The following is a 10,502-nucleotide window of genomic DNA, read 5'->3' as shown; positions in this document are numbered from 1 at the left end:
TAAATGTGTTTTTTTTGCATGTATTTCGTGTGACTGTGTGTCAGGGAATCAGAGGTGAAACACATATTCAGATATTCAGTTTCAGAAACAAGTCTCTCATATATATAACCCAAATTTAGGCTGCTTCAATAAAATATTCAGGTTTTTTTACTCAACTTCAGAAACAATAATACAGAACTAGAAAAATACTCCATTACACGTAGAAGGTCTGAGTCTTGATTTTTATTTGAGTAAAAGTAAACAAGGATTAACATTAAAATGCACCGAAGTATCGAAAATGAAAGCAAATACTGTAAAAAAAGAAGAGACATATGGTGAAAATATCATAATCGGTAGTTTTGGGGGATTTTTAGGTTTTCACTTGAAATAAATAAATATTAAAAAGGCAAAAAAAGCAAAAGAGGAAATAAAGTGACAGAAAAAAAAGAGAGAAAGAGGGAAATAAGTTTTTTTTTTCTTCTATTCTCCAGGTTAGAGTCTTCTTTCTCTTTCTATTTTATATTTCCCTCATATTGGAAGTAAAACCTGAATCTACAACACACACTACAAAGCCAGAAGTATATAGACAGGAACTGCTTTTTTTTATGATTTGGTCTAGATTTGCAACAAGAAAGAAATAAATGATGAATCAGCAACTATTATGATCAAAATGTCAAGAAGTTGCTGGTTCAAAGCTGTCAAATGTAAGAAGTTTTGAGTATATTTTATCATCAACTTTGACTATAGCATGTTCTGATGAGTGTTTTCTGATGTTTAATTGAACTAATAATTGAGATAATAACTGCCAGACGTATCGCTATAAGTATAATAATCATGAGTTGCAGCCCTGTACCATACAATAATATTTGAAACAATGGTCAAACTTTGCAGTAACAGTTTGGGGTCCTTTCCTGTCCCCTCCAACACACAAAGCCACATCTATAAAGAAATGAATCATCAGCGCCTGACATCACTGATGCTAATTTGGATGATTGGAAGTAACTTTTATATCATAATATAATGGTTTCTGGTGTCCGTATACTTGTGATGGACAGAAAGTGGAAAATAGGACCAGCACCTTGAAACTAATAGGTGTCCAGGAATTACAGACACAACTGTTAAAAGGGACATTTTATGCACATTTCCAGGTTTATGTCTTTAATCTGAGGCTCTACTAGAATATCTTTGCATGATTTACAGTCAAAAAACTCCGTATTGATCATTTTCTACATATGTTTCCAGTTGTGGAACTTTTAGCACATTAAGCATAAAAAGAACAGAAACCTGGATTAAGGATGAAATGTCCCCTTTAAAAGGAGCAGCATATAGAGGTGAGTAAGAGTCTTAACTCCACACCAGTTTTCAACTTTGTGTCCCAGAGTATTTTTGGAAGTCTTTACGATGTGTGTGTGTGTGTGTGTGTGTGTGTGTGTGTGTGTGTGTGTGTGTGTTTGTGTGTGTGTGAGACGCTCAGCCACGACACGTCACAGTGAAGTCACTCCCTGTTTATTGCTGCAGCACTGTCTGTAGTCTCTCTCCTTCATGTAGGTCGTGTCGTCCAGCAGCTTCGTCCGAACAGACTCATTCACCGTCATCTCAAGGGTCACCTCTTTGAACTTCTGACACACGGACACCTGAAACAGACACGACGACACCGGTTGGAGTCACTCTGAGAGGTTCATACCTTAACATCCTGTCAGTCAGTCCGTCCCCAACAATGAGAGTAAATGGATTATTATACCTCGTGGAAGTGGAGCTTCTTGAACATGGCGATGCTGACCTCGTTTTTCAACCCGATTTTCACTTCAAACTTTTTAATCCCAAGTTTGTTGACTCCTGGTAGACGACAACATATTGATCACCGGCATTCACAGAAAGTAGCTTAAGGTAAAAAGCTGTATTTAACCGCTTTGCTCATTGTGTCACAGTGTCCTTTACTACACAAGTTTAAACATATTTAAACCTGCAATAAATGATTTATTTGGCCTGATGAATGTCTAATATTCACTGTGTTAGTAGTTAGTAGTTACTAAATCATGAGGAAAAAAATCTGTCTAAATGCTGCACTATGTTCACTAGCTAGTCTTTTTATTTAACCCCTTAAAATAGATGAATACCAGCCCTGAATGTTCCCATAATTAGAAAGTTAATTTATCATCCTAAAAGGTATAAATTAAGGGTTTTCCGTACAAAATACATCAATTAAAAACACTCTAATTTATTTAAATGCATTAATTATCCCTCTAAAAAGCCCCTTTATTAGATACATTAATTTCATCATTATTAATGGATAAATTAATTGAATTTTAAGTTAAAAAAAATTAAGGATTCGGTTTCATAGAGAAAACCAAAAGATTATAAAATGCTCCATAGACCTGCTCACCGTAGCACATCATCATGCGCGTCACCTCCTTTCCGATGCCTTTTCCTCTGTAACTCGGCTCTGTTAAAAAGAAGAAACTCTCAATCACACTGTCAGCCAATTAAAACATCAACAGTCAAGAAAAAAACGAGTTAAAATGGTTCAAATATAAGTTGCTTGTCGTTGTCCCTCTTGCATCACCTGCTATCATGACCTCCAGCTCAGCCAGCGAGGGGTCAGACGGGTCGGTCAGGAAGATGTTCACATCTCCCATCATGCATTGCTCCTCCTGTACGTTGGGGTCCGCCCACAGCTGCTTGTCCAGGATGATAAACGTGCACTCTGATATCAAATAAAAACAGATTTTCTTCAAGTAAACAGACATTTTTTCACTTGTGCATGACCTCAAGAAAATCTCTGAACATTTTAATATAAATAATTATCTGTTCGGTCAATATCTATCAACGAATGAGGTAACACATTTATAGAATTACCAAAGTCAGTGATAACTTTCCCACCATGCATTCAAATCAGCGGAGCGGACTCGACAGACTCGCTCTTCATTTGCTTGTGTGAGCTAATTGGCCCTCACTTTATCCCCTCCTCTCCCCTCCTCTCCTCTGCTCTTGTGTTCAAGTTGACAACAACTAGGCTCGTTACTGTAAGTGCAAAAAAAGCTTTACTAATAAAAATCCACTAAGAGTCATTTATTAATGTTATCGACTCTTAACGAACAACACACCTGCAATCACAGCTTATCACCATAAGATGCATAACAAAGAGAACATAACAGAGATTTTCAAGATTGCCGCTATAAGCACAATAATCTGAAGAATTAAAGTAATAAAATAAGAAAAGTCTATACTGGAAACTTTGACTGCCACCTTAAAACTTCGAAGCTGAACTGTAGTAATAAACAGTTCTCCACCTTTTGCCTTGAGGCACCTTTAACGATAAGCTACGTCTACTTGAAACCCATCTTCACCGGTTGTCTCCGTTTTATTTTAAGTATAATTTATCCAAACTGTCTCCTCAGATTTATCTTGTGACCTCTTGTTATAACCGCTGCTTTAAAAGGATTTATTACAAGTGAAAGTGTTGTTTTTATTTGGTGACATCTTACTGTCATCATCTTCTCTCCAGCTTTTCTGCATGTCGTACTCCTGATCCAGGGTCAGCGGCTCTGAAGCCGTCAGCTGCTGCAGCTCAGGAGACTTCATCCACTCGTGATACCTGACAGGCACAAACACGTCAATTAATCAATTAATTGATTGGTCATTTGGTCTATAAAATGTCCAAAAGTGGTGAAAAATGTTGATCACTGTTTCTTGTCCAAGAGCACCTAAAATGTTTTTGTGTTGTCACGACAACCCAAAGGTATTCAGTTTACTATCAGAGAGGACTAAAGAAAGAAAGTGGTACAGTGATTAATCAATTAGTTTGATTATCAGCTATTTTGATAGTTGATAAGTCGTTTTGAGCCATCTTTTAACAAAAAAGATTATCTGATTATCTGATTAAAATATGAATATTTTAATCTTCTGTGACTATTGATTGGGAAACAGTGATTGTCATTTTTCACTATTTTCTGATATTTTATAGACCAAGCAATTAATCGATTTATCACAAAAACATTGATGAATCTATAATGAAAACTCATTAGTTACACCCTTATAAGCAACCAGAAAATATTCACATTTAAGAAGCTGGAACCAGCAATTTTTTTCTCTTAGGGAATTACTAAAAATGAATAGATTATCAGAATAGTTGGTTTATTACATTTCCGGCGACTTATTGATTAATCGACTATTTATTGCAACGTTATAATCAAAAGCAAAGCTTACTACTAAACAATAATTGAGCACTGAGAGTAAGTAGAATAATAATGGCTGTTTTTTAGGGATAATTATCAGGAAGAGAACAATACAAGAGACAAACATATGTTTTAACAACAGCTGGATGTTACCTTGGCACGTGCTCCGCGTTATAAGGAACCAACACGACTTTGTGTCCCTCCAGTAACGTGTTCTCATTTATCCTCATGATGATAACCTGATATAAACAACACACTCAAATCACTGATATCTTTATCAATTAGTCACGTTGGTGTCCATGATCACAGGACTTCCGCTTTCATTCACTCGATGGTTTCAACTGATGCTGCGTTCACGGACACAAAGCCTGGAGTCGCCACCTGCTGGAAAATATTGTTCCAGCAGGTGGCGGGTATTCATTTGATGGGTCTCAAATGAAGTATTCATTATTACACATTTTATGCACTTGCTTTTATCTAACATAACAGGCCAAACTTTTTCCCTCTGGCATTTCTAGATTCCTCTCCGATATACCAATTTCCTGTTCATAGTAAGTGCTGCAGCTGTGTATTTACTGTTATTGACTCTTCATATTAGGATTATTGCTCCTTGTAAATAAAATTCATCATCACAGATATTGTTCAGTCCTTGTCACTTTACTACAATAATCTCTCACCACTTTTGCAGTAAATAACAAACACATTTAGTTTGTATTGTCCTTTTTTATTATTGCAAACATTGAGTGTATGAGCATGTGTTGGTGTGTGAGTTTGGTTTGGATGTTAGGTGGCCCTGCTGAGTCCGTGCCACAGTTTAACCGGCTCCTGCGGTGTGTTGACCATATCCATCCAGTGCTGCAGCTGCGGGCCCCTGGCGTACATGAAGGGACCCAAAACCAGAGCTCCCAGCAGGGCCGGACGCTCTGGGACACACAGAACAAAGGTGAATACACTGACCTCTGTCTCAGCTCAATTCCTCTCATCTGTTCAGGCTGAAACTTATAATGCTAACTATCAGATTAATACTGTTTCTTCAAATTAACCATCATCAATCAAGAATTTTTTTAAAAGTGTGGCTATTAGCAAAAACAAAAAAGTAATCCTCTTTCCTAAAAATAAACTGTTTATAATAATATTTCTACCTTTGTTTATCAATCTGATGCTTCTGTCAGTCCGACACACTTAAATTAACTGAAAAACTGAGGCAGAAAACTGTGAAACTGGTCTGTAATATGGTGCAAGAGATCCTTTATAGCTGTGCTGTCATCCTTATTTACAATAAGTGAAAACTTCTCTTTGGTAAATCATTGTTTTTTGCTTTTTCTATCTCTCTTGTTAATAATCTCTGCTTGTTTACTGGATCTCTTTTTTGTAAATTAATGTGTAATGAGAAAATGTGGTTACTTGAAGCAGTATTTAATCAAATAATTTTGATTTAAGTTATGTTTGGATGATATGTGACTGAATTTGTTGTCATATGTTGAGAAAATTGACCATGAAACCATAAAAAGGAAACTACACAAAATTATAAGTTAAAGAAAAAACATTTCACAGCTCTGAACTCTCACCGGAACCAAAGTTGATGATAGTACTATCAAAAATGAACATTTTACCCATCATTCCTGGGGAAATTCAATGGGCAGTTTCTACGTCAAACTTTCACCTGAGCTGATGTCATTTGGCTGCTGCAGCTCAAACCTCAGGCAGGCCTCGTCTAGGTGCTGGGATCGCAGTTTAAAGGTCATCCTGTGATTGAAGTAGGGGTCCGTTTCACCTTTCACCACACAGCTGCGCTTGATCTTCACCATCCGAGTGTGTATTTGCAAGCTCACCTGAACACACACACCTAGAATACACACACAGGTGCTGTATTACTCTGCTTTCACTGTTACTCCTCTGGCTTAGTTCATATTATGACTCATTGTTGTACCTGCATCTGTGAGTAGCTGCAGGCCTCGAGCCCTCAGAACAACCACAGAGAGGCGCTGCAGAGCTGGACTGTAGCTGAGAGACACCTTCACATCACCCAGCTCTGAACACTAACAGAGATTTGAAGAGGACGGATTAATTATTAGCTTAACGCCTCAAATTCTGTGCTCATGCATGCTTCCTGTGTGTGTGTGCCTGCTACCTGTGTGTCGTCCTCGGTCTCCAGGTCTCTCCAAAGCACCCTGCCGGCCTGACCGAGCTCTCCCTCCAGAGGAAACAGCACCCTGCCCACCGCATGGCGTTTACCGTCTTGCTCCACACTCAGCACGCACACACTCAGGGTGCTCTGAGGCACACACACTCCTGACACCTGTGGAGAAAACATACAGCAGATGAGAGTTGATACAAATGAAAGGATGCAGCTGGAGATTCTCTTTATTTTTCTTACAATCAGCAAACCTCATGTGCAGAGCCAAACAACACTGATCTGTATCGTCAATGATATATCTCATTCCTCTATACTCCTTTTTGTCCAAAAACTAGTGAAAACACAACAATGAGCCACACCGCTGCACACGTTCCTTCATTATGAGGAGTTTGGTCACGTTTGTTTGTTTAGAACTGACTCCAAAGTTTGATTACAGCGATCATGTTTCAGTCTATATGATTGAATCATTGTCGGTTTGGCTCCACACTTGAGATTTGTTGACAATAAAAAGAATACAGAAAATCACCAGCCAAAAATGTTCTGTTGTTTTCACATTCTCTCCGATGCTTTTCTGTTTGGGGATCCTACCAGTTTAGAGTTATTGAATAGATCTGAGGCACTCCAGGGGGTAATACATTTAAAAAGCCTTTAATAATTCATGGCTACTCAGTTATAATGTAGAGATAAAAAATATGCCTACATATTTCAGGCATTGAAGGCCCTAATGGCTGATTATGTAGGCATGTTTTTATCTGTAGACAAAGTGGCCATGAATTATTAAGGCTTTTAAAATGTTTTACCCCCTTGAGTGCCTTAGATATATTCAATAAATCCTTGGACCTATAAGCATGATTTGTGACATCACAAATAGTTTGGAAGCCAACCCTCCAATATTCAACTCACATAAGAGTGATTTGGAAACTTGGAGCCTCCAGTACACAAACACTGAGATTGGACTTTACATTGACGTAGGAGACATATTGTGTCCGGCAGTTAAAGTTATAAAAATGATAAATATTTGCATATTTACAGATTATGGAATATTTAATGAGGGAGATGGAGAAATGTCATTTTATGGATTGTAACAAGATCATTTTGCTGTTTTTGTGTAAAAACCATATCAGACATTAATTATTAATCAATGTCTCTATTCAAAGTATCTGTTCTTTTGTCTTGTTTGTGTGCGTGTAAGTTGATTAAAAACTTTTGGTCCTGGCCTGGAAAACAAAGCAGTCGTTGAACTCTGGGTCAGGGCCCGTGCCTCTGGCTTTGGCCTGGCGGGGCCGCCGGTCATCAGGGAGAAGCCGGAGCTCCACCAATGTGACGTTGCCGTGAAAAGGGGGAGGGAGGTTGCCGAGGCGGAGCAAGGAGACCATGAGCTGTTCGCTGCTGTGTCGATACTCCACAGAAAAGCAGAGACGTGTGGCCATGCCAGGAGGAGGCGCCACCACTTCATTCAGAGGAGGAGCAGAGTACAGACCAGCCAGCAGAGTCCCAACTGGGTACCAACCTGAGGGAAACATAAAGACACTGGAGATGTTCTGTGTGTAAGAGTTTGTCACCACTTAAGGGCCAGTGTGTAGGATTTAGTGCTATCTTGCTGTGAGGCTGCAGATTGCAACCAACTGAATACTTCTCTCTAACTTCTTAGAAAAAATCAGTAAAAACATGAAAGGCCCTCTCTAGATCCACTGTTTGGTTTGTCTGTTCAGGTCTGCCATTTGATGCCCCTAAATCTCACACACTGGTCTTTTAAATGTAGTGATATATGCATTTCTATCTGTAAATCACATTAGTATTAACAGTATGATCATTATTTATGTGAATTTATGTTCTAAAGGACTGAATTTCATTTCTAAAATTCTCTAGGGTCTCTAACCATTTTCTCATACTGTCAAATAAACACAGGGATGACCTACTCCTTACTGAGAGTGACCCACGGTGGGCCAGTATGTCCCTCCGAGCCTCCATCTTCATCTCCTCCAGCTCCTCCACCTCTTCTACCTCCTCTACCTCCTCTACCTCCTCCACTTTCTCCTCAGTCTCCTGGTTGTCATGGATTCGTGTCATAAAGCGTGGAGGTAAAGTGAAAGGGACCTCACTGGGTCTATTAGAGAAAACGACACATTAAAAAAAAAAATCAACTCATTATTTTCAAATGAATTGAGATGTCTGACAAATGTTTACATTTCAAATTATGTTTTGTCATAATAATGTCCTTCCAAATTTGTACATATATTTCTCAATCTACAATCTAAATCTTTAAAAACATCACTAAGCAGTGAAAGAAAACTCAACTAATAGTTCAGATTTATATTTTACACTCCTGTATGTACATTTTAACTGAAGAATAATTGTACACAAAGCAGTAGCAGTAATACAAAGAGGGAGTTTCATGCTAAAAGATTTAATAAAACTAAAAGAAAATAGTTTTAAGATTTATATTATTAATGTGTCCCTCATTGCTTTAAAGGATGAAATGAATTAAATGATTAATAATGTGAGGATGTGAGTGCTGTTTTGTAAGTGGCCCTATCCTGTCTATGAACATTTTATATTAAAGTTTATATTAAGTTTATTTTCATGGTACTAACGTGGTCCAGGAGCCCTGAGAAACCAGCATGACCGGAGCAGAGCATGCCGGCACTGAAGGCACCGTAGAGAGCAGCTCCTCGTACTGTGTCTGGTCCTTCCTCCTGCACAGATAGTACAACATCAGACCCAGCAGTAGCAGCACCAGGAGACCCACAGACACACCAACGGCCAACGGTAACTTCTGGTCTAAACAAAATGACACATAAACCAGAAAAACAGCAGCATTAAATTCTGTGGCAAGCAGAGGGAAACACACACATGAGAAGCTCTAACATACCTGCCATGGAGAGATAAAAGTTATTTTGTAGCTCCAACCTCAAAAGAAAGCAGCTCTCTTTGGATTTTCCTCTTGTCAGCGTCCACTCAGAAACTATGTCATAGTAATAGTAAGTAAAGTGGGAGTTGAAGAGTTGTAGTGGAGCTGGCTTGTGTGTGTGTGTGGAGTCTGACACAGCTGGCTGATTCTCACAGTTTCATGCTGCTGGTTGGATTTTTGCTAGGTGATGACATTCATGCCTCATTCAAGCACCATACCAGTGATTTAGGATGTTTTACCTCATTTGTGAACTACATATCACTACTTCACATAACAGTTAATCATTTGCAAACTATGTTATAGTATTTAAAATTTTTCATGTATTTTTCTGACCTTCCAGGCAGCTATGACCTCTTTTTATTTCCTCAAAATGTTTTGGCCAGAGGAAATGAGTCATTAAGACAACCTTAGCATTTCATCACCTTTTAAATTTTTGAACTTGTTGGCAAACAGTTGCTTAAGTCCACAAAGCAGTTATGGAGCAACAGTATCATTAATTTGGAGTCCATGTGGTGAATGTAAGAGCAATATTCACTCTCTTTTAGCTCTGTTTTAGGCTCTCTATCAACTCCTGGGGGAAATACCTGTTAAATGCTCCACTATGTTCACCAACTAGTAGCTAACTGTGTGTGTTTGCAGTTTGATGCTGAGCAGATAGTGTACAGACAGGTTTTTAGGGGGTTTTCTCTGTTGCAGCCAGACAGTTAAACAATGAGCTCAAACTCGCTATAAAGCTCTGTAAAGCTGAGTGGAGCAAGAGCACACATCTCTGACATTACACACTGTCATTTGATACATTGCTATTACAAAAAAATAGCCATTTTAAAGGGGCACCTCATTATTACATCATTTTACATATACAGTAAAGGTCAGTTTACAGCCATGTGGAGTACTAGCCTGTGAAAACAGACTGTGAACTATCCTCCAATGTTTGTGTGTCCTCTGTGACTGGTGGAGGCACAGTCAAGATGATAATGGCATCATACTATTGGTTGCATGATGGGAAATAGAGGATCTAGTGGCTTTTGAGCTTGAGCCACTAAAACTCAGGATATCTCTGTTACTGCTGCGTTCATTTAGTCATTTTTTGTCATTTTATGTCTCTAGCAAACACAATGCTGAATCCCTTAGTGCCACCTTTCAGGGATCAATTAGCAGAGTTGTGTTATCCATTTGTTCTTGACCACTTCAAACAAAGAGCGATGTTTTAGATGTGGCTTTATGTGAAGAATCTTTACAGGTCTGACGAGATAAAAATACTCAAACATTCACAGGACACAAGGCTGGACTATCAGCAGCT

The 10,502-nt window shown here is 38.6% G+C and overlaps 2 protein-coding genes across 2 annotated transcripts; both read right to left on the bottom strand.

Moving 5' to 3' along the window:
* Window positions 1-251: 251 nt before the first annotated feature.
* On the bottom strand, window positions 252-4,444 carry nat9 (N-acetyltransferase 9 (GCN5-related, putative)). Its single transcript, XM_053340787.1, has 7 exons — window positions 4,308-4,444; window positions 3,465-3,574; window positions 2,543-2,683; window positions 2,363-2,422; window positions 1,721-1,815; window positions 1,446-1,613; window positions 252-1,407 (listed from the first exon to the last, which is right to left on the bottom strand). Exons 1-6 carry the CDS (start codon window positions 4,382-4,384, stop codon window positions 1,464-1,466), a joined length of 633 nt encoding a protein of 210 aa, XP_053196762.1. The 5' UTR covers window positions 4,385-4,444; the 3' UTR covers window positions 252-1,407; window positions 1,446-1,463.
* Window positions 4,445-4,937: 493 nt separating this feature from the next.
* syt15 (synaptotagmin XV) lies at window positions 4,938-9,022 on the bottom strand. Its single transcript, XM_053340788.1, has 7 exons — window positions 8,886-9,022; window positions 8,211-8,398; window positions 7,509-7,801; window positions 6,286-6,453; window positions 6,085-6,193; window positions 5,818-6,000; window positions 4,938-5,077 (listed from the first exon to the last, which is right to left on the bottom strand). Exons 1-7 carry the CDS (start codon window positions 9,005-9,007, stop codon window positions 4,938-4,940), a joined length of 1,203 nt encoding a protein of 400 aa, XP_053196763.1. The 5' UTR covers window positions 9,008-9,022.
* Window positions 9,023-10,502: the final 1,480 nt, after the last annotated feature.

The sequence above is a fragment of the Scomber japonicus genome, chromosome 20 (assembly GCF_027409825.1).
Source record: "Scomber japonicus isolate fScoJap1 chromosome 20, fScoJap1.pri, whole genome shotgun sequence".
Classification (NCBI taxonomy): Eukaryota; Metazoa; Chordata; class Actinopteri; order Scombriformes; family Scombridae; genus Scomber; species Scomber japonicus.
The sequence above is the reverse complement of the archived record's forward strand: the minus strand, read 5'-3'. Positions and strand labels throughout refer to the sequence as shown.